The 27788-nt window shown below is 43.1% G+C and overlaps 1 protein-coding gene across 1 annotated transcript in view; it reads right to left on the bottom strand.

Annotated features, from left to right (window-relative positions):
• ITGA2 (integrin subunit alpha 2) overlaps positions 1-27788 on the bottom strand; it is a 596388-nt gene that overhangs the window by 346413 nt on the left and 222187 nt on the right. Inside the window, exons 3-5 of the mRNA XM_085631250.1 lie at positions 23780-23889; positions 20995-21086; positions 10520-10634 (exon numbers count right to left, since the gene is read on the bottom strand). Coding sequence (XP_085487376.1) covers positions 10520-10634; positions 20995-21086; positions 23780-23889 — 317 coding nt within the window. The remainder of the gene's footprint in view (positions 1-10519; positions 10635-20994; positions 21087-23779; positions 23890-27788) is intronic.

The following is a 27788-nucleotide window of genomic DNA, read 5'->3' as shown; positions in this document are numbered from 1 at the left end:
GTGCTGCTGGGCTGCCTTGCCTGCTGTTCGCCCCCGGGCCTTTGGTGCGGTAACATCAGCCGCGGAGACCCGGGCATGCCTGGGAGCCGGGCACGAAGCATTGGAGACGGAGTCACCGGCCGTGGGCGGGCCCAATCGAGCTGAAGGCGAGGTGTGATGCCGATGAGGCCCCTCCTGATGGAGCGTGTTGCACACTGCGATGAGGGTTTGTTGCTGCGCAGTTTTTAAATACCCGCACTGCGAGGGAAGGCGTGCCTGGTCGCTACGATCACTGAGGGCTGAATCTGGGTCCCCAGAGACATCGGAGGGACCGTGAGAGGGACCCGCCTCTAAGAGGGCCGTAAATTGACTGCTCTAAGGGACCAGCATAACAAATGCCCACAGACTTGGTGACCTGCGGGTGTATCGGTGGTACGGAAGTTACCCTTGATGGACTGGGCAGCTGTAACTGGAGACAGAGGCAAGGGGATAAAGAGGCGGACTTGAATAAGATCTGGTGACACAGTGAGTACTGCGCATATTACATCTGAGTGGAAAAGAACTGTGTCCCACACGGCAGCTAAGGAGGGAACCGAGAGCGGACTAATCGTAAAGATTGCCCCTCTGCCCTCGTGCAGCAGCGTAGGGCTGTGGGATGAGCACTAGATCCACATAACAAATTGAACCAGTGCCACTCTCTTGATTCCTACCTAGCGTGCTACAAGCAGTTGAACTGATATACGCCGAATAGCACCCACGAAAAGCGTAAGTACCAAGATGTCGCACAGATAGACTATGCCTTCCCTCCACAAGGAAAACCGACAGGCCGTGGGGAACGTTTGCCAAGCAGGTGGCGGGGAGTACCCAGGTAAGGGGAGCCGGTGGACAAACGAGAGTCTACACCAACCATGCCGGGCAACAAAGGAGGACGTGGGACACATCAAACCAAGCTAGACAAATATGCCCTACATAAAAGAACAGAAGATGTGCATAACCAATCCGATCGCCCCATAAGAAAGGAGAAACCGACACTAAATGACGTCATAACGGCAATCAATAAAGTACAGGATTCATTGGAAGCACATATAGATTCGGTGTCCACTGAGGTCATGCTAATAAGAGCAGATCTGCGCAATTTGGGAGACCGGGTACAAGAAGTCGAAGTCGTGACAAACTCACTGAAAGTGGATACCAAAACTCTTCAACAACAAGTACAACAACTGCAATCCACAACCAAAACACTGGAAGCTAAGTTGGATGATTACGAAGGCCGCTCCAGAAGGAATAACATAAGAATAATTGGGGTTCCGGAACAGGCAGAGAGGCCAACAGCAGGTCTCTTAGTAGAAGAAATAATACAAAAATATCTGCAACCCGAGGACTATTGAATTACTTTTCCATTGAAAGGGCACCTAGAGTCCTGGGAGGTTAGCCTAGACCAAGAGCTCTGCCAGGACCGATCCTGACCTGAACCTACTGCGACTGTGACGTTATATTGCAAACAACCTGTACAACCCCACAAGTACGATACGAAAGTGCATCAATTGCATTCTTCCCAGACTTCACACTCAATGTGCAATGGCAAAGGCGCAACTTCCTTGAAGTGAAAAAGGTGCTCAGAGACAAGAACTAAAGTAGCAATGCTGTTCCCAGCCAAATTGAGGGTGGAGGCCCAAGGTAAGACTTGGTTCTTCTCCACTCCTGAAGAAAGTTGGGACTGGCTAGAAGGATGGCACACAGTGGGCAAGCCTAAGCCCTCGGATAACAAGTCAGAGAGATGTGCAAACCGGATGACGAAAATGGATGCAATGCGAGAAAGCATCAGGAAATCAAATGAAGGATCGGATAAAGATGAGTGAGCAGCATCCTGAAGATGACTTTCTTTAGCGCCAATACTCAAACAAAATGTAGTGGCCACAGAGGCGAACTGTACGTGGTCCTATGGGATTTGAAGCAAAGGATCTGGCATGGATGCCATAACAATTAACACACAAACCTAAACCGCTAATTCCTCGACGTTGTTTCATGGAACAAGAAGAGAGCGGGAAATGTATGCGGAACTGTGAAATTGGTGCCACGCAGTATTCATCGTTGGTGAGGAATATGGTGGGGAACGTCGACTTCCGGGGGTCCTAGATCCCCCTGAGTTTAATGGAGAGGGACAACAGGCACTCTGCAATGTTGGGGAGGTGGGCAGTTCCGGAACAGGGAGGGGGGATAATATATTTCCTTTTGACAACAGTCAGTATTATTGTTTTAATGCATCAAATTGGGGTAGCTATAGAGTAACAGATAGCTTAGGAGAAGTATCCCACTCCACACAATTTCAAAACAGATTTACACACAACATCAGCTTAGCACAGGAAACAATATACAAAGCGCAACAAAGCAAACATCAAGCCACACATTCAGACAATGGGGAACGAAATCCAGAATTACCTACTACCATGACAATCATGACCTTGTGTAAGACAGATTCTACCCTCAGGTTTCTCCCCTGGAATGTTAATGGGCTGGGGTACAAATTGAAAAGTGGGATAGCCCTATAATATTGCAGACGGCCACACCTGACGTAATACTACTGCAGGAAACCCACTTGGTAGGCAATACATGTAAAGCATTGAACAGAGGGGGGTACAAGTTAATTGTACACTCTGGTTTCACGACAGGCTCCAGAGGAACCAGAATACTTTTAAATAAGAGATGCAAATATACGATAGATCGTACGTGGACGGACCCACTGGGGAGATTCGCTGCTACCGCTTGGAGATGGGAGGGCAAACCCTTAAAAATACTAACAGTCTATATACCTCCGACATTACAAAAATATCTCTACCTTACTTAAGTGGAATTACCAGAGGGAGACTTGATACTTGGGGGAGATCTAAACTTGGTGCTTTGAGGACAAAAAGACCGAAAACCTCCCAGAATGAAACCACCACCCTATCAAACTACTTAGACGCAATGGGTTTAGAGGATGTTTGGGGAGCGAACAATCCCCAGACTTTGCAATTCACCTTTCACTCAGGGGCACACAATAGCCAGTCACACATTGATTACATACTGACACAGGCTCATCAGTTGCCCTACATTAAAGAAATCTGAAACTTAGCAAGAGGAATATCTGATCATTCACTGATCTGGCTCATCTACTCCCAGGGAACAAAACTAACTCGAAACACCGTCTCTCTCAACCCCGGGTATATAAAATTCCCTCATATACGAGATTACTTATTCAAACCACAGAAAACTATTTTAAAGAAAATACAGGCTCTGTTTCCTCCTCCCAGACACTCTGGGAAGCATTCAAAATGGTAAAAAAAAAGGGTAGGCGCTCTCCCTGATGATCGGACATTAAAACGACCACCAAAAAGACCTTTTAGATTTAGAAATGGGGATTCTGGAGAAGGAGGCACAGGACAGCGCTAAGGCTCTTCATGCGCTGGATATCAAAAATTAAGAATATAAAAATAGGGTAACTGAGGAAGCCAAAAGTAAAAGAATGACTATACTCCACAAAATATATGAAACCGGCGATAAAGCGGGTACATTATTGGCATGGTTAGATAGACACGAACCAGCAAATACATGGGTAGCATGTCTGAGAGTGGAGCAATGATAAATAACCCACGGGATATAGTGGAGGCATTTGCAACCCGTTTTAGACATATAAACACATCCACCGCCTCAGCCACTTCGGAAGACTCTGGAGATTAACTTGCAGATATGCGACTTCCCTCCCTAACAACAGACGACATTACTTTTTTAGACAGTGACATTACGGACGAAGAAATCACGGGGGCAATTAATAATTTACAATCCGGAAAGGCAAAGGACCAAAGGGGATCCCTATTGAACTATATAAATTGATTGCCATAAAAATCGCACCATATCTAAAAGAAATGTACGACGAAAGCATACAACAGGGTTACCTACCCAGAGACCAAAGACTAGCTTCCATTGTAGTGATACACAAACAGGGTAAGCCAACTGAATTGTGCGACTCATACCGACCCATCTCACTTCACAACGCAGAAGCCAAACTATTGGCAAAACTATTGACCAATAGACTAATGCCGGTGATCACGAAACTTGTACATCCCGATCAATCCTGCTTCATGCCTAGGAGGGAACACAGCACTAAATCTTAGACGATTACGCAGTTTGCTGGGTAGAAATGACACCATCAGAGATGAGGCAGCAATTCTCTCTCTTGATGCCAGAATGGCGTTCGACACCTTCGAATGGCCATACTTATTTGAAGTGCTGGAAAGGTTGGGTTTTGGCGCCAAATTTATAACCTGGGTCAAGCTACTATATACGCAGCCCTTGGCCCACATTGTTGTGAACGGACACATATTGAGTCCATTCCCCCTCAAATGTGCAAAGCAGCAGGGATGTTCCCTTTCCCCCCTGATTTTTGCCTTGATGCTGGAGTCCCTAGCAGCTTGGATTAGGGAAGACCCTATAATCAGAGGCCTGCACTGGTCAGAGGAAAGGAAGGACAGAATCTCGCTAAATGCAGACGATAGTCTCCTTTACATCGCATCACCCCACTCATCAATAGGTAGGATTATGCACATTTTCACTAACTTCCGTAAATACTCTGGGTACACCATCAATTGGTCCAAATCAATATTATTTATCCATCAGGGTCCTATACCAAAGTTGCCGCCGGACTGCGCTGTGACGGTGACAGAGGAAGGATTCTGCTATTTGGCGATTTATGTTAAAAGAGATCCCTCACTCTTTTACACACGTAATCTACTTGGTCCCCTTAAACGACTAAAGGATGATACACGACATTGGAGAACAATATCGCTGTCCCTTTTTAAAATGATGGCATTTCCGACGTTTTTGTATGTTTTACAAAACACACCATTCCCCATAGCAGATACATATTTTCCCAGATTGAGAATGAAGTCAGAACATTGCTATAGGAGGGGAAACCCCTGAGGATAGCCACAAGTAAATTAGTGAAGAGCTTGTACGAGGGTGGTATAGCCCTCCCAGATATCTGGTTGTATTATTGGGCAACTCAGTTAGCAGTAATCAACCAATGGATATACGGCCCACACTCGGACCCTGCATACCAAATGGACAAAATCCGAGAGGTTATAGACGGGCACTATACACTAATCCCAAATGACAGGTGTTAACGGGGCCAACACAACAAACTGTCCATCTCTGGCATAAGATAACAAATCAGCTAGGATGGGAAAATAAAATAACTTAGACGGCGCAGTTGTGGGACGCTGAAGTACTTGGAGACAAATGGGATTTGATTGGTATTTCAACAGTGGGGGACTTGTGGGCAAAGGGCACAATTAAGCCTTTTGAGACGTTGAGGGAGGAATTTGAGATGGCAACATATGAGGCTTACCGGTCGTTACAAATTAAAGACGCAATAATGTCGGTTCACCCGTCAAGCTCAACTCTTCCAGAATCAACCCCATTAGAAAACAGATTATTATGTGACCAAATTGATGGTACAGCCATATCAATGATCTACCAAAAGTTACTGAACGTCATACCAGACCCTCTTACAAAACTCCTGGAGCAATGGCAGAGTAATTTGGGTGAATTAGAAGAAGAGGACTGGCAGGAAACGCTCGCTTCACCCAAAGAAGTTGCCATAAGTTCCAGACTGGAACTAATACAACTCAAAGTCCAACACAGAAGATATTACTCCTGTAATGCTATGACAAAAATGAAACGAAAAGAGGATGATTCACGCAGATGACAATATAGGGAGGAGGGGACGTTGTTCCACATAATGTGGAATTGCTCTCCATTCATAGATACTGGAGAACATTAGTGACACAGCACAAACGGTGCTAGGCAAACAATTGCAGCAAATACCACAACTATGTCTGCTCAATATATGGGGGTCACTAGTAAGGAGCGTCTCTTGGACACACTAGGTTGTGCAATAGGCAATCTGTTGGAACGTGGATAATTGGTAGGGGCAAATGTAGGTCTGCCATTGGCAATAAGGCCAATAACACATGACAGGACTCAGCATAGGTCTTAGAAAATTATTGCTATGCTCAACCCTTGGTAACGTGGCTGCGAGCAGGCAGCCTTCACTTCAAAGACAGGTATGTAAAGCATTTAAAACCGCAAATTCAGTAAATAAGTAAGACACAACATAAAATAAAAATCCAACACCAATTTATAAATATAGGAAATATTTGTATCTTTTAAATGACACCAAAACGAAAAGAATTCACTGTAGGGAACCAGAGATATGAATTTGTAATGATTAGTCACTTTCTAGTGCTTAGAAACCAACAGTGCCCCTTTTAGTCATTTATTTGGCTCTGACAGGGACACATTCACGTTCTGGAGGATCTCACACCACTCTAGTGTGCAGCCCCCTTCAACAGGCTGGGTCCAGTTAGAACTCCTTCCTAAAGTTCTTCTTGCGGGTCCCAAAGTATCCACCACACAATCCAAGGTTCTGGAATCTCCAAGAGGGTCCTTGAAAGTGTGAGACTTCAATTCCGCAAAACACTTGAACAAAACCCTTACAAATCCACTGGTACTCCAGGCTGGGAATTCTTTGGAGGGATGTCCAGGTGAGCTCTGTTAACCTGTAGCTTGCAGGGAGTCCACTCTTTAGTTATTTTGAAGCAGGTTTGATCCACAGGGCTGGAGTTTCAAATGGTGAGAAAAAGGCGCAATCTCAGAGACCTGGCCTTTGGAAATGCACATCAGAAATCTACAGCGCAGACCCTTCTGATTCTCTGAAGTTTCAAGCAGCAGATCTGAGACGCTCTGCCCCTCTCAGATACTTATTCCAAGTTCTCTGGGTCACTGCTGACCAATGGGAGCAGGGCAACTTCCCCAGAATATGACCACAGCCTGTAGAGTGTGGCATTATTTTGTCCCAGAGTGCACCAAATCCTCCAAATTCATAATGGCTGATTTTCCAGCAGGGAGGTAAGAGCTGGCTAAACTCACCCCTAGGATGCCTAATTTTCATAAACTCTTCCCCTTGCATCTGTGCATTCCTCTCATAAGCCTAACTCTGCCCGAGGTAAAATGTTTAGAGTTGTAAATGACACTAAGGCCTCCTCTTCTCTTTGAAGACCATGGTTTACGACTCCTCCCCCTGCTCAGGCATTCCTGTCTGCAGCACACTGCCCTCCCAGCAGCGCTGGTTAACCCCAGGGGCTCTTTATCACCTGTTCAAGGCAGCTTGGCTAATCCACTTAACTCTGACCAATCAGGACAGACCACTGGAAGGCTGAATCTGGACTTACGAACAAGAAAGTCTTATAACTTCTTTATGTACACTTAAGGAGTAATTCAACCATATCATATTCTTGAATGTATTAATACCATTCGGGGATGTCTTTGAATGGGGCTTCTAGCCCACTCCTATCAAGAGTTATTAGTTAATAACTTCCTGCTATGTTAACCTATATGGCAGGGGATTTGCAATGGGAAAAAATGACTTGGGCCATTTTTCCAGCACCAGGACTTACAAAAACATATTTTATAAGTACTTCGCTTATATCTACAGGACCCCCACCCCATGGGACATGAATCTGTAGAAATATTGCAGATCCTCCCTCCACAGGGCTTCTAGCATCAAAGTCGAATTTGGGCAGCACTTTACCACAATGTGGAGAGTGAAATGTGAAATTTCACTTAACCCAGGGCATATAAAACTCACTTCATAAGGGTCTACCTTATAAATACCTGAGCCCCCACCCCTGGGACACCTAGGGGAGACCCTGGGGGTTCCTAATATGCCAAAACATTGTAGGTTATCAATTTTGTAAGTGCCCCAAACCCCAAAGTGGAGTTTGAGCACAATTTACTTTTTAAAAGCAATCCTGCCACCAAGGGCTACTTTTAATACTGACCTCAGGCTTCAGCAGTGCACACATACAATTGCAGAAAACCTGCTGGCCTCCAAACTGCGATGCCCTATTGTGGGCTAGGGACTTCTAGGTAGTTTTAACTCCCCTGCCCTAATATTTAATAGGGTCTGATAGGGAAGGCCATGCCAAACACAGGTGTACCCAACCCTTAGTGTACCCTAGTGTATGTAGGTGTTTTCACTGTATTCTAAATGTGTCTCTTTCAGCATAGCACTGGCCCTTGGCCTGGTTAAGCAGAGCCCAGGGTCAGTCAGAGTCAGTTACCACCAGTACCATTCAGCAAAAAGTTGGGGGGCACCCAGGGCGCAGGATGACTTTGCAACACAATCGAAACATCGCAAGAAAATGGGGAGTGGAAACACTGCCCACTGTGGCGGAATGGGAGAGAGATATGGTGGCAGAAAAATCCGTCTATGATAAAGGGGGTGCCCCAAGAAATGGGAACAATTCTGGAATAAATGGAACAATCACAGATGACAAATATGTACCCCCAACTGTCCCCGGGAGGGGGAGACCCTATGACAGACATCCTGCAGGAAGGTGTATCGAACTGTAAACTAATAATGTACTCTACTTGTCAGCGGAAAAGATGATTTAATGGTGTTGATGTGATGTGGTATACAATAACTGTTGTAATCAACTGTGTGCAACTTTAACAATAAAAAGAGTTTAAAAAAAATAAGAGTTTCCCTAAGAGTTTTCCGTGAGCAGGTTCCATTGCTTAACCCAGTTAGGTACTGGTGTAAATCTGTAGCTTGTGAGCAGAACTCAAATGCAGATGGATTAATGTGGTTATTGATACACATTTAAACAGCTTTCCTAAGTATCAATGCGTACATAGAATAGGTGTATGGGGCCATTTAACGTTAGATTACAGTTATCCTGCTTATTCTCTGGTAAATAAACATTAACTGCAAGAAACGTTGCAGATTTGTTAGTTTAGGTTTATGGTTGCACATGCTGAGCATTTTGTGCTGTATTGGCCTTGCATATTTTCAAAGCAAAGCAGTGTCTATATTATTCTCACCATCACAAGGTAGTAGTAAAAGTTTATTGTGGATTTTAAATTAGAGTCATTGCAAGCTTATCGTTTATCAAATCAAAATGTGTGATCCTGCGAGGGCATGTAGTTCACATGTCAGGTATCTTAATGTTCATGCTCAATAAATGGATCCATTTCCTTTTAAAATATATGTATCATCAAAAATGAACAAGAGAGGTGCATTGCTTGCTTTGAGATGGGAATGTCCCCTCATAGTAAATGGGTGTTTGCCAATCCCCTGAGTACTCTCCTGCATGGGAAACTGGGTTTCTGACTTTTATTTTGGTCCTGGCATCACACTAATCTAGCCTGTGAGAAGAGGCCTAGTCCTGTCTGTGACAATGCAGGTTCAAAATCTGTCCTGTGGGCTGAAGGTCCACACTGTTTGTGCTCTCATATTAGGTAATGGACTACTGTCCTTTTCCTGGGCACATCAGGTAAAGTGGTGGTAGCAGCATACTGTGTTTTGTGAATTTATAGGGTGACCACACATTTTTCTCTGTATCAGTGAGAGTGCAGTTGAACGCTGCATCTTGTGTAAAACTCCACTTATATATGAAACCCAGAATCGTGTGCTGATATTCAAAGTGTTTTTGAATAAAAGTGTATAGGCAGTGCATGTGTAGCACAGGTATGGTAATAGATCTGTGTGTGTTGTATGAGACTAGTGGAATTCAGTAAGTATATTATTGGTGTACCACAGCACAAGAAGGAGGGTGTGGAATCATATTGCCTGCATTCCTAAAGCTGGAGAGTTTAGATCCATGCACTAAAGTGATGACAATTGTCTTTACAAATTCCATGTTAGCAAAGAACTGCTATTTAGTTCTTCCTACCCACTGTCATTTTGGTGGGAATGAAGGGATGGAGTTTAATTTCTGTTGTTCAAGGTTAGGACATTTCTAGGTAGGACTGTCCCCTCTTATATATCTCCGATTACTGCTGATGTCTGCTGATTACTGTTGGCTGTTGAGTCCTCTGTTCCTGCCCCTCCACACAATTTCCTTGAGAAGCCTGTGACTGCTGGTCCTCTCTACTGTTGGAGTCAAATGTGAGGCGGTTTGTTCTCAGCACAGACTAAAGAGTCATAGAAGGACGGACCCCAGGACATTAGTGGCAAAGGACCTTAAGCCCAGTAGCCCCTGTCTGCCCCGAGGCGTATGACGTATTATTAGGTGCTGTGATCTCAAACATTCGTGCAACTGTATATCACTGAATGGTGTAAAAACTCAAAACACTGAGAAAAATCTAATTTTTTTGCTCCAGAGCAATGACAACATGACAAAAACGTATTATTGAGACTGCAAGTCCTGGACCTTACAGACTAACTCCACCAGCTGGCCTCAGATGAGAACCCCACCTGCTTCTGAACTATCTAGCACTGTGCAGTACTGACATTTTGCAAATCAATAACTTAAATCAACATCGCATTATCCATTTAGGGTGACTTTGTCCTTCAGTGTTCACGAAAACCCACTTCTCATGCCATTACATTGTACAGGGGTATCATTTTCTCACGTTTAATCAAGTACAGTGATGCTCCGGTAGAAACAATTAGATACATTTGTGTAAAAAGAATCACAAACGACATCAAATGTCTTACTTTGAAGAGCCGGAGAAAAGCTTCTTAGGATTGTGAAACTTGGACTGATGTCAGAGCAGACTCCTGTCGTGTAGTATTGACTTCCACACTGCTGTGCCCACAAAGGACCACATGTCTTTGAAAGGAGAAAGAAGGTTGCATTAGACTCATTTATAGCCCAACAAGTTTCGTTTCATTCAATGGTTATTATTACGATTGAAATTAGATGAACCATGTGCTTAACCTGCAGTAAGGATAAAAAACACAATTTGCAATTTGCTGATTGGATCCTGGTTACCTAAATTGCGCTGTATGGCAAGACATTTGTTTTCTGTGTAAAAACAAGGATGGGGGTTATCCCCTTTTTGTGTTATATTATGCATATTGCAGAAGGAGTGGAGCTTTAGCACAAAGATTTTAGATTAAAAGTCAAAGTACAACTCTTTTCATGATTTGCAAACACACCAACATATAGTTCCATACTACGAGTTTATCAGCACTTAATTGAAATAGCTACATTCACAATATTAGGGTTGATAAATGCGAGATTCTGTGCTTGAATTGGTAAAGCTTGATGTAATGAAGGTGAATGGCCATAAAGGTGTTCATTTGTGAGCATTCACATATTCCTTACAAGCAGGTTCTGACTGGGAAGGTGTTAGACCTGGCATCTTTGGCGTGGTTACCCCTGACTTTATGCCTCTACCACCTGTATTTTTTATGCTATGCTGGATTTCGTTTTTGCTGGTTTAGATGCTTTGGGCACTTTGCCACTGCTGATCAGTGTCAAAGTGCAAGTGCTCCCTAGGTAAATTGTTATATTGATTGGTTGTCCATGATTGGTATATTTGTTTCACCTGTTAGCCCCTAGTAAAGTGCACTGAGTGTGCCAGGGCTAGTGATTCAAATACTACTAGTGGGCTGCAGCACTGATTGTGCCACCCACAGGAGTAGCTCTAAAATGATGTCTTAGGCCTGCTTGCAGTGCCTATGTGCAGTCCAGGACTGCCATGTCGACCTGGCCAGTGCAACCACTGACCAGGCCTTATCCTTCCCTTTCTGTATATGTCAGGCATCCCTATGGTGGCCCTAGGTACCCCCCTGGGCTGGGTGCAGTGTATCTGAAAGGTAGGGCATGTACTGATGTGTGTAACATGCCCTGGTAGTGAATTACAGCCATTTTCGTTTTTCACTACTGAGAGGCTATCTTGCCCATAGGACAGAATGGGGTAGGCAGTTTACATGCCTATCTTCCCCTAAAGGCAAGATAGAAAATCCAAGTTTGGTATCTTTGTGTTCAGAATTTAATTATACATCTTTTTAGCAAGAAGGTTTTTAAATTCACTGTGTGAGAATAGCACTTTTTAGAAAGTAGCTATTCTCCTGTTTAACCTTCCTGTGTGCCTGTGTGCAGATTGGCTGACTGGTGTCATGTGATGGGCTAGGTGGCTCCAGGAGTCTGGATGAGTCAGCAGCAGGGTGAATAGGGAGATCTGCTTTAGATGAGTGGGAGGAGTAGCCCCTGGGTTTGAGTAGGGCTGCCTCTGCCAGCACAATGCTGGCTCCACCCCCTGCTGGCCAGGCTGAGGACTCTGCCTCTGCCAGCACAAAGAAGGCTCCACCTCCTGCTGAGCGTCTAACGACCCTGCCCCTCACTCTGAAAGGAACCAGGTGCTCCAGGGCAGAGCAAACCCAGGAACCGGTTTGAGCAGGGGAATCCCCCCACTGAAACAAAGAGAGACAAAGACTTGGAGGGGTATAAGAAGAGGAAAACAGACACCTAAACTTTAGATCACTTTGGGAGCTAAGAAGGAACCTCTGCCAAGGAGAAAGCTGAAAAGAACTGAAGAGGAGAAGACTGCCTGCTTGCTGTTTTGGTTTGCTGCCAAGGAGAGGGGAAGGACTTTGCTGTGTCCCCTTCTTTTGATTCTGATCTCCAAGGGCCTGAGAAGAGCTGGCTCCCTGTTAAGAAGTCCCAGGAACAAAAGGACTTCACCACCAGCTCCCCTGGAACTCTGCTGAGAGAGTTCTGACCTGCCTTGGAGTGCTTGCCCAGTCTTGGGGCCTCAGGAGGTCGTTTTGCAGTGTTTGGGAGCTGGGAAGCAGAAGCGTGAAAAAGAGTAACTGGTACCCAACGCATCATCCGATTGCGTGTCGCAAGAACGAGAGTGCGAGGAGAATTTCATCGCGGCGTCATCGCAGCACCTGGAGTCCCCGCATCGCCGAGTGCGTCGAGCATCGTCCCGGTGCGTGAAGATTCCTGACGCTGCGAGGGTCGTCGCAGAACCAGTTTGCGGGCCGCACCACTGCCGGTGCATGAAAGTATCCAGTCGCTGTGTGTGTCGACGCAGAGTCCCGTGACGCATCGAGGGTTGCGGCGCCAGAAGTCAACGCCGCGCACCGCGATGCATCGAGGGTTGCAGCCCCAAAAGTCAGCGCTGCGCCGCGCATCGCGCCGCATCGAAGATCGTCGCATCGTACCTGTGCGTGAAGCTTCCCCCTAAGGAACCTACGCAACGAAAGCCAAAGTCATCGCATCCTCCCCCTACAGATCAGAGCCGGCGCATCCACCTCTGCTGCGTGAAGCAGGGCTGCTGCAAAGCCTCCTCAAGATCTCAGGAGTATCGCATCTCCTTTGCCATCTTCCTTGTTATTGCTTTTGGGAACCTTATCGCAACTACAGGTACTGTTGGGCACGAGAGTGTCGCATTTTGTGCATTGAGAGTCGCATTGTGCAGGACACTGACTTTTACATCCTGGAGTACTTTCTGCAAACTCTTGAACTATCTTTAAAGTAACCTTTTTAATTGTATGTTGGTTTTTCTGTAGTATTTGGTCTTGTGAAGTTTTTAGTAAAGATACCTTATTTTTCTAAAACTGGTGTGGAGTAAATCTGTGGTGTTTTCACTGTGTTACTGTGAGTGTTGGTACAAATACTTTACACATTGCCTTTGATAGCCTAGACTGCTCAGGCCAAGCTACCTAGAGGGTGAGCAAGGGTTATCTTAACAGTGTATCCCCCTTTCCCTGACTAGAAGCAAGGGTCCCTACTTGGACAGTGGTACCTACCCTGCCAACTAGAGACCCCCAGATCTTACAGAAGGGAAGTAAATGTCAAATGCAGGAGCGAGTACTTTGTCAGGATTGGAAACAAGGGTGATATTCTGCTTCCAATACATCAAGTGGTGGTGTAGTGGCTGTTCTTCTCCACAAGGAAAAACATTTTACCTAAGGATTTGGGGCTTTAATGAATGGAGCTGACTGGCAAAGAAGGAAAAGTGCTATCATGTGTACATTTGTGGATATTTGCATACCCCTGCAAGTAGTATCTTAACCCTGGAAAAGCAAGTAAATGTGACCATGTCAAAAGCAGGAGTGAGTGCATTGTCATTATTGGAAAGTGGATACATCATGCTTCTATTATATCCAGTAGAGATGCAGTGGGAAATACTTCTCCACAAGTAAATATATTTTACCTGTACAATTAAAATTATTGTGCAAAAGCACTTTTGCATCACACCCCAAAACCCATATATGCAAAGGATCTGGGTACTCCAAGAAGTCTACAATTGCCACATATTTTGTGAGGAATTCCTGGGGTTCTTTGTGAATCCCTCACAAGTCAGACATGTGCTCCATTCTTATGAGCAGGGCTATCAGAGGACAATTATGCAACACTGATATTTGAACCTTATTACCAATTTCAGAAGACTGTAAATACTCTGATGAGAAACTTCAAATATTGAGCTGCAAATACAAATGTACAGAACATGTTAGCACAACATGAACGATGCCTGACAAATGCTATTAGTTCTATGTATTCCTTTTGCTTTGTGGCTTTAATTTGTGAATTCAATAATGAACTTTGATTGAATTAGTGCCAAGAAGCAGATATTTTGCACATAATTCGTAACCCCTCATTTAAATGAACCCTTAGTGTTATCAGGCAATGTGTATCAAGACAATTGAGACCCAGTAAAGCTATTGAAAACTATCTCTCATTTTGCAACCAATGCAATAATCTTGCCTTTTTACTCAAATACTTTAACTTGATACCCACTCATGTACAACAAAACCTATATTTATACGTGCATTGTAGCCTCAAGAGTGAATTTCTCTTGTGAAAAACCTTTACGGACAGAATATTACAGGAGTCTGCTCCATAGATCAGCTCAATGCTTTTGGCTTCCCGGGGCACATAGTAAATGCCACTCTATGGAAATTGTGGTGCTAATTAAGGTTCATGTCAATATATTGAAATGTGCTAAATATTTGTGATATATAGATTATGCAATAAATGTTTAGTTACGGTTCATGCCAATAACCTTAAAGGTAATAAATGCATTTGTACTATATATAGATTATACAATAAATATTTAGAACCTTATTTATGAAGGCCTGCGTCCCATCTACGCCGCGGTTGCGTACATATTGTGCCATGTTGTGCCATATTTACAAAGTGACGCTTCTAGGTAGCTGCGTCACTTCGTAAACCCCTGCAGGGTGAGCGCTCCCCCACAAAAAAGGGTTGTAGGAGTGGCACAGTAAAATCTGTAGGATTTCACTGCGCCACTTCTAGGACGCCAATGAGTCAAAACCTTATACCTCCCTCATGGCAGGTGTAAGGCTGTCACAGGCCCTTTCACAGGGGGCTTGCCCCATGTGAAAGGACACCTTGCTGGAGTTGGTCTGTTTTCAGACACACCCCAGCAATGCGCCACTTTTGTGCAGAGAGATACGTCAGTAATACTGACGTATCTGTCATTCCTTTCGACATGATGCATCATACAGTAAATATGACGCATCCATTATGTCGCAAGGAGGGCGCACTGAAAAGTGTTGCATCGCTGCTTTCATGCAGCGATCCGACACTTCTCATAAATGAGGCCCTTAGTACAGATTGGAAACCCTGTGAAACCATTTCATTGGAAATAATTCACATACGGCCAGAAGTACAACATGATTTTGCATGCGCAAACCGGTTTGTGAACCCGTTTGCGCATGCAAAATCACTGTTGGCCATGTACAGTTCCTAAATAGTGAGTGGCAATTTATTTGTGACTCTCTATTTAGGAATTGCGAGTTGCAATTAGGAAGGGGCGTTACCTCCCTAATTGCGTCCGCAATGCTATGTGTGAATGTTTTGTGACCGCAATTGTGGACGCACAACAATCGCAAATTACCACCCTCTTAAAGTGGGTGGTAATTCAGTCGCAATTCGGAAGGGGTCCCCAGGGGTCCCCTTCCACTTTGTGGCTGTCTCTAAAAATATTTTTTAAGGGCAGGCAGTGGTCCCAGGGAGTGCTGGCATTCCCAATGGGCTCGCAAATTGCTGGAGGCTCATTAATATTAATGAGCCTCACAATTTGCGACCCCATTGGGAATCGCAAATCAGTGTAATCACACTGTTTTACATTTCATTTAGCGCCTCGCAATTTGCAACTCGCAATGAGTCGCAAATTGCGAGGCGCTAAATGAAAGGGTCGTACATCTGGCCCATAATATCTAACTTGTAATTAACTTGTTTTAATGTAGACAGAAAGATAAATAAACAGTCCTGATGAGAAATAGAATGTTGGAGGATATCAAGAGTGATGTGAGCATGATTCTTAAACAGACAGGTGTAAAGATTGTTTAGAAGCTAAGGATAATTTCAAGGCAAATGTATTATAGGTAATAGGGGGATATAATACATTATGGATTTATGGCATCAGGATCAGGTTGCAATATAAAACTACACAGTAATCACCCTCCACCTCATAATTTTTCTCCATCTTAGCACACAATATTGCTATCAGGATATCCACATTATAAGTAATAGGCTAGAGCAGGGTTTTAGCATAAAGAAATATATTTTATGAAATTGACCAATTACCAAAAAGGAAACAATCCTAGCATGGAAGAGATTTCAGTTGCTATTCCTTAGGTAACAAATTAAGGTAATGTTTATATTTAGCGAATTGCTTCAACATAGTTTGCCAAATCTTTCTCAAAGGAGAGAGTAGGCCAATTACATAACAAGGATAAGAGGCCCACTTTAGGCTAAGTGCATATATTTACAATACTTCTGAACAGCACCTACAAATATTAGGGTAAATATCCAATGCAGTGAAGCGGTAACGTTTTTTCAACCATACCATGTTTACCAAATTCATGGGATATTTTGCATAACTGGTAGCACAAGGAAGATTTGTTGCGTTTTATTATAAATATGCAGATCTTATTGTGATCTGTAGTCAGCAGTTGTCCTAAGTCTTTGATTTCATTTGGTGTTTTGCCTTCTTATTTTTTTATAATTCGCATAATTGATCAAATGTAATTATTTTTGATACATTCAGGCATCTAAGACACCTTGTTTAGGGTGTAACATGAGAAAATTGTTTACATTGTGTATGAAGGTTTGAGATTTCAACGTTTAGAAAATAAAGTGATAAGTGAAAAGCATTACTTAAAATGAAAGCACTCCCATTTGTAATGCATGAATATCTTGTATTGATAGCTGCATGCAGTCATCTGACATTCTGCAAAGAAAGAATTTAATATTTGCATCTTATAATGTAATATTTTACTATCTGTTCAAGGCTTAGGGCCTGATAACGATTTTGGCGGACAGATTAGTCCTTCAGCACGGTGACAGATATCCTGTCCACCGAATATATATATCCCATTATGTCCTATGGGATTTATATTTCGGCGGACGGGATGTCCATCACCGTTTTGATGGTGTAAACCCATTGCAGAATGTTATGTTATGTTAAGTTGATTTTATAAGGCGCACAGCTACCCAACATGGGTTTCTCAGCGCCGGTCTGAAGGAACAGAGAGGAACAGAAAAGTGAAAATTATTTTTTAAACAAGTTTTTAAAAGTTTACGAACGTTTGCATATATTGTTTCACTGCGGAGTGCTATAGGGAGAGAGTTCTACAGGGATGGACCCAGGTAAGCAAATGAACCACCTCCCGTCCTTGTAAGTTTGACTCTGGGAACCAAATATTTTCCCTGGGTAGTGGAGCGTAGCAGACGGGAGGGTTGATAGGGATGAACAAGATTTTGCAGATATTGAGGGGTAGTGCCGGCCTTGATCTTGAACATATAGACCAAGGCTTTAAACTTGGTACAGATTTCGATCCTAAGCCAATGCAGATCTCTCAGGGCTCTAGAGGTGGAAGATGTTTTGGGAATCTGGCAAAGCAATCTTACGGCTGAATTTTGAACCACCTGAAGCTTCGGTATTACATCCTTATTAGCCCTCAAATAGAGGATTTTCCCGTAATCCAGTCTAGAGGTCACAAGCACCTGGACTACGGTCTTCTGGATAGGGGTGGGGAGCATCCAGATGATTTTTTTCAACCATTTCAGAATAGTGAAGCAAGTGGCTGCCACCTTCACCACCTGCTGTTTCAGCGATAATCTGTCATTGAAAATGAATCCCAAGTTGCGGACTTGATGAGTGGGCTTGGTAGGGTACCCATTTTGATACGCCAGTGCTGGGAGCCCCAAAGATATTAATTTTTACCCAAAATCAGGACCTCAGTCTTATCGCCTTTAAGCTTAAGTAAGTTGGCTTGCATCCCTGATGCAATGTTACTCAGACCGGCCTGAAGAACTGATGGTCCGGGCATCTTTTCCGTTGAAAGGGAGAAGATGATTTGGGTGTCGTCCACGTAAGAAAAGAGGTACAGCCCAGCTTCCTCTGCGATCACTGCCAAAGGTTTGATGTACACATTAAACAGAAGGGGGCTTAAAATGGAACCCTAGGGTACCCCCTGCGGGAAAAAGTAAGTTTTAGAGGTAGCCTTAGATGAGAAGACTTGAAATGTCCGCTTGCAGAGAAAAGATGAGAGCCAGCCAAGTGCTGGACCAGAAATCCCAAGAGACTTCAGGGATTTGATTAACATTGTGTGACACACTGTGTCAAACGCGGTGCTCAAGTCGAGCAATATGAGGGCCACTGTGTCCCTAGAGTCCAGGCGCTGTCGTACCATTTCTGTAACTCCAAGGATAATCGTCTCGGTCGAAAAATTAGCTCTAAAGCCGGATTGGGAGGGATGTAAAAAGTTGGAGGATTCAATAAACTGAGTTAGTTGTAGGTTTATGTGCTTTTCCAGAATTTTAGAATAAATAGGAAGCAAAGAAATTGGCCTAAAATGTGATGGCTGGGTGGATCGGCATTTGATTTCTTCAAAAGGGGAAGGACCATGGCGTGTTTCCAGTCGGGCGCAACCATAGCCTCTTGTAAGGCAGCATTAAGTAGCACTATGATTAACATCATAGATGGTAATTCAAGCTGCTGTAGATTCTAATTTAGTGATAGGTTCAACCATGCAAGTAAGTTCAGGGACAGAGGTCAGCGGAGAAGGGACCGTTGACTGAGTTTTCCAAAGTGTAGAGTGTATTTGCTCCACTTTATTTACAAGAAAGTTGGCAAGATTGTCGCATTGTGGTTCATCTAAAATAGGGGATGTGGGCTGTGTGTCAGAACCAGCTAATTTTTTTACCATTGTGAACAAGGTGCATGAACCATTCTGCGCGTTGGAAATGGTGGAGGAAACATAGTCTGCCCGAGCTAACTTACAACGGGCTTTATAGTCTTTTAAAGCTTTTTTATACTTCAGTTTAGAGTCAGGTGAGTAGTTCCTCCTCCAGCGTCTTTCCAGAGCTTTGCATTTAGTTTCCTCAGTTTTTAGTGACTCCGTGAACCAAGGAGCAGGGGGACAATGATTATAAGATCTTTTAGTGGAGAATGGAAGACAGTGATCAATGGCATTAAGAATCCAGTTATGTATTGTGGCCAGAGAGGTGGTCAATGTTTGATCAATAGTGGGGACACTATTAGACAAGAGTTTTTCAAAAGCATCCATATCTTGTTTACCCCAGTTTCTGGAATTAGACTGAATTCCAGATGCAACTGTGATCGGGTTCACCAGAACTGTGCAGTGAAACTTGACTGCATAATGGTCCGACCAACATAGAGGAAAAGCAGGGAAGCAATGAACATAAGATAGATTCGAAAAGATGGGATCTAGTAAATGGCCTGCCATGTGCGTCGGGCCATTATTGCAGTGCAGCAGATTCATAGCTGCAAAGCGTGCTGCTGATTATACATTCAGGGTTTTCAAGATGAAGATTAAGGTCACCCAGAATGGTAAAATTGGCCGCTTTGAGAAGATGAGGGGTGATTAAATCCAGAAATGAAGAAGCCCGGGGGCCTGAAGGTCCTAGGGGCCGATAAACAAGAATTGTAAGTTGGGCCATAAAACTGTCAATTGGATAATGCTATAAATCAATTATCTTTAGCAATGGTTGATTAGACATAAGTTAACTGGTTGTAATGAACACCAATCCATCTGAAAGTCCAGAGAGTTCAAATGGTGTGACATGAATTATTCACTCAAAATAACTACTTAACTAGTATTTGTTAGCAACAATTTCACTTTCTATTTGCATACAAGAAACTCTGACAGCTGAACATATTTGCCAGTAACCACAAGATTTAAAAATGCATTTAAACCTGCTCAAAGTGACACAATAGATGAAACATCAAATGTAAAATTGAATGCTCCCTCCAAAAGAGGTATGCCACTAAGAAGGCTAAGGAAGAAGACCTGACAAAGGAACTGAACCACAGCCTCCACTTTATAAGGTGTAATACAAGCATTGTTCTCTGGATAAACATAGAGGGAGATAACAATTTTGCTGATGTGTATCTACTGATATTACTGAGGCATTTTCAGAAGTATTTTGGAGTGAGATTAAGGGCCTGATTTAGATCTTGGCAAATGGGATTCTCTGTCACAAATGTGACAATTATCCCGTCCGCCTTATTACAAGCATTATATTCTATGGCACTTGTTGTACGGTAGACGGGATATCCATCATGTTTGTAACAGAGTGTCCCATCCGCCAAGATCTAAATCAGGCCCTTAATGTTTTCTGAACAATGCATATTGAGAAATAATATTACCAAGCACCCAAGTATATCAGTAATGAGATTTAACGCTAACAAACAAAAGTAGGATGACAATATTTACTGCTGTGGCATGGAAACTCTGTTAAAGTAATGGTAGTAGCAGGCAAATATATAAGGCAATTTACCAAACATTGTAGTGATCCTGATTGTGGGTTATCAACTAAGGGGATTAATGAGAGCATTTAATTTTAAAGATGAAGAGGACCACGTAAGGGGGTGAAGGAGAGGACAGCTGAAATAGAGAGGCTCAAAACAGAAAAAACTGCACATTGCCTAAATGTTAAGCTTCCTAAGATTGTTAAATACGACAACCACAGTGGTATTTCATTAGGAAAATATAAGCAACAGTGTAAACCCACATTAAGAGTGTTTCCAAATGGTATAGTGTGTAATTGTGTTTGCAGAGTTTGTTGATACTTATTGTCACTTCATTGTTTAGATCGGTTTATGTTTTTATAAATAATATTTGTTCAGACATAGCAAAGCATTCAGGTATCATACACAAATAAAAGGTCTCAAACTTACGAGAAACCCTCCAGTTTTTGCATTTCTGATTAAGGTCAAGCCAAGATTCATGTCATCCTTTATCTCAGTAGCATTAGCAATATGCATTGAAGCTAAAACAATACAAGAAATAAATGTTTACAATTATTATGTTAGAATACTATCTTTACATAAGCACATTTAGAAACTAGAGTGATAACATCAAGGAAAAAAACTCTTTAGTAATACTGCCAAAAACAACTGCTGCTTACAAAAGTCAAGAATGTACAGCAGTGGCCAGTCAGAAACTTGATGCAGTTGAGTAATGACACCTAACTGGATATATTTTCTTGCATGTGAAAGAGTTTAAAGGAGAGAGAAATGAAACCCTCTAAAGGAAAGACTGTCAACCAGACTTCATCAATGTGCATGTGATTTATTTTCTTCTTTTCACAGGCTAGAGTACTTAAAGTCACATTTTTGGATGGCATTGGTCTGTAATGTCCAGGTTAGAAATGGTTAGAAATCAAAGTGTCAATGTACCTACATTCACATGCAAAATTAATTTGCCATCAATTAATAGTTAATATTTTACTTCCCACATTCTCCACATTAATGACACTGTGCAACTCAATCATATGAAAATGACACAATGACTATAATGGGTGGACTGACCTCAATTTTCCAGTGGTACTGACAAGAAAACGGTTGTCCTGTTTTCAATACAAAACAGTAAGTAGAGGATGGGAATGAGCAGCAAGTTGCTCCTATTAAGAGCTCTTGGAAAAACTAGGGTGTGACCCAAAAACAATGAGCTGGATAAGTCTGCTCACTTAAATACCATTGCCAGGGTCAAAACTGGCTGTGTCATCTCCAAAAAGTAAACAATAGAGCATGACACGAAAAAGGATTGCCCCCCCAATGCCCATTCTTTTTTCTTTGGCTATGGAGTTCCTGACATGTCACTTTAGAAATTACAGAAAAACAAAGGGATTACCCCGAAACTGGTCCCAGGATGCTTGCTTCCAGTTCAGGGAGGACGTGGCTTGGCAGTTCGGGCTGATCTGTTCCCATGAGGCACAGGATCAAGACTGTTTTGCAGATAGCTGGGTCTGAACTGAGGTGGCAAAGTGAGCTAAAGAATGATGATGGATTCAACCCAGATCTGTGACTGGAGGTGAGTGTCTGAAAAGTTTCAGCGCTCCGTCCATCATCTCCTTATGTTTGCTTTGTTTGCCCTAAGTTGGCAGGGTATGCCCAGACGTGGGTGCCTTGCTCACTTTGCCACTGGATTCAAGCTAGCCTGGCTGATGAGGGGTGTTACCCCAAAAGTGGTCCCAGGATGCTTGTTTCCGGTTCAGGGATACCTGGCTTGGCAGTTCGGGCTGGACTGTTCCCATGAGGCACAGGGTCAAGACTGATTTGCATAAAGCTGGGTCTGAACTGAGGTAGCAAAGTGAGCTAAAGAACGATGAGGGATTCAACCCAGATCTGTGACTGGGGGTAAGTGTCTGAAAAGTTTCAGCCCTCCGTCCATCATCTCCTTGAGTTTTCTTTGTTCGCCCTAAGTTGGCAGGGTATGCCCAGACGTTTGTACCTTGCTCACTTTGCCACTGGATTCAAGATAGCCTGGCTGATGAGGGGTGTCACCCCGAAACTGGTCCCTGGATTTTTGTTACTGGTCCAGGGAAGACCTGGCTTAGCAGTTCGGGCTGGAGGGTTCAACCCCCTGAGGTGTTTGGAAATTCCTGCCTGACTGCTCTGGCTCCGGCTTGCATTGGGGCACAATAGATTGGTGTGAAACCCTCTGTGAGTGTGCTGAGGCAGAGGCTTTGTGATGTGTGGTAGGTGTAGGGCACAAGTAACACAACAATTGCAGTGATCATCAACCTGTATGGACAAGGACCTCCTTTGTGAATTGCTATGCACGTTGAACAAGTAGTATGTCTTTATTTCCATACACCATATGCTTTCAGGGTCAATGGGTCTGATTCTCATATGAGGTACCTACTCGTGTAAACCTTACTATTAATGCTTCTAATTTAGAAATCCTAATTAAGAGAATCCAAATATCTCTTAGTGGAAAAGTCCACCATGAAGGTGAACCATTCTGTTTGAATAAGTGTGTAAAGAGGATAGAGAACAAGAGTAAAACAGTGTGATATGGAGCATGACTAGGATTTATGTGCACTTGCAACACTGTCAGTGTCACAGTGTCACTTTGCAGTTAGATTGCCACAAATAAGTCATGTCTACAAAAAGTATAAGTAATTATGTTCATTTGAAAAATAATGTAATATTCTGAGTGGAAAACTATCTGAAAAGAAAATACAGTCCAAATTCGGTTCTTATACAAACCCCAATCAAGCTGATTTTCCAAAGCTAAAATATTATGATTTATGCTTATGCGAAACCTGGCATGCCTGAAGTAGAGGCTGAAGCAGGGTTAGCTGACCTGTGCCAGCAAAAAAGGCTAATAAATATAAAAAAAAAGTTCACAAATCTAACACAGGGTTAGAAATGAACTCTAAGCTAAGGGCGTGGATCACAAAGCGCTTCTGTGAATAAGAATCTTCCTGAGAAGGTTTTACACATGGCAATTCACCATTAAGTTCTGCCTCTGTTGTCAGACACAAGGTACAGAACATACTGGATATTGAGGAGCCAGGAGAAAGACACAAATTGCCCAAAAGTGTGTTAGTTGGCCTTAAATGTTAGCTTTGCGAACTTAGTCCAAACTGTACAGTAGTACTGATGTAATTGTACAATGTAATCAAGATTTGATAAGCCACATTGCTAAAGCTGTTGACTAGTAAGAATGACTTACCTGGCAAGTTCAGCTTTTCACAAGTGTTTATTTGTGAATTAACAGGACATTTATAAATATCACCCATTCTGTTAGTGGGATAACCACTCCATGGAGAACCAACCAGAAGCCTGAAACAAGACACACCAGTTAATAACTCATATTTACAAACGTTACATGTATTGCATTTATCTTGTTACATTTATTGTCTTACGTTAATACTCATTTAGATCAACTATAAGAGGCAGACATGTGGTTTGTTATTAGTATGAAACTAGTATACAACATTTGCTGTGGAGATTGGTGCTGGTGCAGAGAGTTCGTGCTGTATGGTTTGTAGTGGTGGTTTCAGAGTGTAAAAAGAAAGACTACTATGCTTGTTAGGTGTCAGACATTTTCCCCAGCAAATTTATCTGCAGTGACAACCAAGTAGTATCAAAAGGTACAAGTATTGATGTTCCCCATTACCTAAGGCACTGGGTAGATGTAGATGATCAGCAAAGACCAACCTGAAAGAAATTACTGCAGACTCGCGTTGAAGTATCATACAACACAGTTGTCACTAATATAAATAAGCTGTGAATCACTAGCATGGGTTCCTGTGAATGCACAACACTTTGATGATTTCTTGAGCTATATTAATGCACTTACAGTAAAAATGGAAATGAAATGGTAGAAAGTGCACACAACACAATAAAGCAGTAAATCAACACAACACAGGTACGAAACCAGTGACCCCCGCTGTTAACACTGCATTACTTTTGTGATCACTAAATGACCTTTGACACAAGAACACTCCTGAACACTGGGAAAGAATGCACAATAGCAATGCAGCCCATGTAAAAATGGAACAGTTCAAACAACTGCTCACAAATATGGTGTTTGTGATTTGTAACCAATCGCGATCACCACACTTTAAAATGGATGATCAGAATCCTCCTGCCAAAATAGAAATAAAAATGGGATGCCAGATTTAGTAAGAAGCCACACAATACAGCACAGAAACTAAAGAGAGTGAGAGCAGCACAGCACCATATCTACTAAGATGTGGAGCTGTTCTCTCTCCCTGCGCTGGTGCACCTGCGCCATAGTGCAAGGGAGTCTGTGTGTTCTAAATCTTAGTTTTTTCACTGGAAGAGGTACCTCCCAGGATATAAAGTAACTGCTAAGGCCTTTCCCACGTTGTATGTATGCTGTATAATACAGAACTGGGGTGGCAGAGTGGGCTAAAGAACGGTGATGGATTAAACCCAGATCAGTTGACTGGGGGTGAGTGCTTGCAATGTTCAACACTCTGTCCATCATTTCATTTGGTTTTTGCTTTGTTCGCCATAAGTTGGCAGGGTATGCTCAGACGTGAGTCCCTTGCTCACTTTGCCACTGGATTCAAGCAAGCCTGGCTGAAGACGGCTGAAATGCCAGAAACCGGTCCTAGGAAGCTTGTTTCCGGTCCAGGGAAGACATGGCTTGGCAGTTCGGGCTGGACTGTTCCCATGAGGCACAGGGTCAGACTGATTTGCATATGGCCATGTCTGAACTGGGGTGGCAGAGTGGGGTAAGGAACGGTGATGGATTAAACCCAGATCATTTGACTAGGGGGTGAGTGCTTGCAATGTTCAACATTCCGTCCATCATTTCCTTTGGTTTTTGCTTTGTTCGCCATAAGTTGGCAGGGTATGCTCAGACGTGAGTCCCTTGCTCACTTTGCCACTGGATTCAAGCAAGCCTGGTTGAAGACGGCTGAAATGCCAGAAACCGGTCCTAGGAAGCTTGTTTCCGGTCCAGGGAAGACATGGCTTGGCAGTTCGGGCTGGACTGTTCCCATGAGGCACAGGGTCAGACTGATTTGCATATGGGCATGTCTGAACTGGGGTGGCAGAGTGGGCTAAAGAACGGTGATGGATTAAACCCAGATCAGTTGACTGGGGGTGAGTGCTTGCAATGTTCAACACTCCGTCCATCATTTCCTTTGGTTTTTGCCATATAATACAGAACACCTGCAAAGTACGAACAATGAGGAGAAATTAAAACATCTCTTCTAGCTGGGCCTGTCTCAAGGAGACATAGGAGTTTAGAGCCAATCACTGTCTACCATTCTTTGCAGATAGGGATTTGCATCAAAACACATGGGTGGTTGCAATGCTAATGCCCATGCAGCACCCATGGAACGCCCTTTTGCTACAAAGTAACACAATGCAGTGCAATCCATATTTTCGTCGGATAGTAAATCCCACCTTAACACTTTGAGTCAGGTTTGCATTAAAAAAAGTAACTCAAACTCAATGCAAAGCGGTAGTAAATCTAGGCTTGCAAATATTCACAAATTACAATCCATTAGTAGGGTTCAAAAGGAATTAGTAATCTTGGAGTTAAGTAATGTGATTAATTGTTGTCGCAATAGAGATCTATCCTCGAGTTAAGGTTACATGGTGTTCATCTCTTACAATAGGGATTTCTTGTGAGATGATTGTCCTGGTGGCAGCAGCAGGACAGATAATCAGAGTTTCCGAAAGGTCATCAGATTCAGGCATCTTTTACGGCCGAAAGGAAGCAGGGACAATTCAGATCTACATACAGAGATAAGATAAAGATTGCAAGGAAGTAGAAGGGTCAAGCTTTGTTGCACAGACTGTGCAAGTTATGTAGTACTTGAATATATGCCTTACCTTTAACGCGATATGTCAGTGGTCCAGTCAGTAGCACTGCTTGGATAGAAGTTCCTGACTCATGACTCATACTTACGCATCAGTTTAGGTCCACTTGCACAAGAAGGCACACAATTCAATTGCATATCGCCTAGCAACTGTTTGCTTTACCAAAGGGCTTTGCTATTACTTCTACTTTGTTCACAAGATGCATTACTCTGAAGAACATGAGTATGCATGTCGAATGGAGCAGTAGAATATAGAAGGCTGTGCTTGGTGTTGACGCTGCTTGGACAGAAACTTCACATTTCAGTAGAATACATTTTGTGAACCACCTGAGTAAAGACAAGAAAGACTGGATATCCCATGAGGTCTTGGGACTCTCATAAGACTTGCCACTGGTGGTGGCCATATTGAAATCATAGAATATGAGTTCCTCATGGTCACCAGTGTCCTTGGTAGGAAATAGTTATTACAATTCTGAAGTCTACGTCCTGGTAATTTTACAAAAATTAACTGTGTGGGTTATGAACTCGAATTGAAATATATTGGGCCATAATGACCCAATAATTAATAAAAAGGGGTTCAGGTAGAGGCAAACTCCCAGATGTAAGGATATTCTATGTAATCTGGATGCTCTTTTTTTATCTCTTACAAGGTCATAGAAAGGACAAATAGAAGAGTTCAACATCCTAAAAAGAAAGTAGAAACATGGACAAACAGGGCTCGGAACAGATACAGATGTTTTGGCAAAACACACATTTTATGCAAACACTTCACACAAACAACTAGAAAGAGTGGCAATCTATTCGAGGATTTAAGAAAGCCAAAGTATGCTGCAACACAATCTGCCACTTTATTATTTGACCATAGTCTCTGGCTGTGGCTTTTTCGACAATTAGATAGTTTGCCACTTGCCTAACTAATGATGAATGGATGTCTGTCAGGCTATCTGAGTTTTTATTAGCCTTTTTATTAGACTGAGGGGCAGATTTACAATAACTGGTGCATCTCTGCATATTAGCAGAGATGCGCCTGTTATTTTGTGTCGCGCACAAATAGCCTTGCGCCACCATGGATGCGCTGCATTTACAATGCGGCGCACCGTGGCACAAGGATGGAAAGATGCGGGACGCATCTTCTGACATAAAGGCAGCGCATTGCTGGAGTCGTGTCGCAAGCACGACGCAACTCCAGCAATGGTTAGGAATGCCCATTCCTAACATGCTGAGTCACTCTTAATGCCTGCTTCAAGCAGTCGTAAGGCTTTGACGCAGTGGCATCGTAAAAGTGACTCAGTGAAATCTTGTAGATTTCACTGCGTCACTTTTACAAGGCTTCCCTGCATCGGAATGCCCACCCTGCATATATTATCCCTGACACCG

Source organism: Triturus cristatus, chromosome 2_1 (assembly GCF_964204655.1).
Source record: "Triturus cristatus chromosome 2_1, aTriCri1.1, whole genome shotgun sequence".
Classification (NCBI taxonomy): Eukaryota; Metazoa; Chordata; class Amphibia; order Caudata; family Salamandridae; genus Triturus; species Triturus cristatus.
The sequence above is the reverse complement of the archived record's forward strand: the minus strand, read 5'-3'. Positions and strand labels throughout refer to the sequence as shown.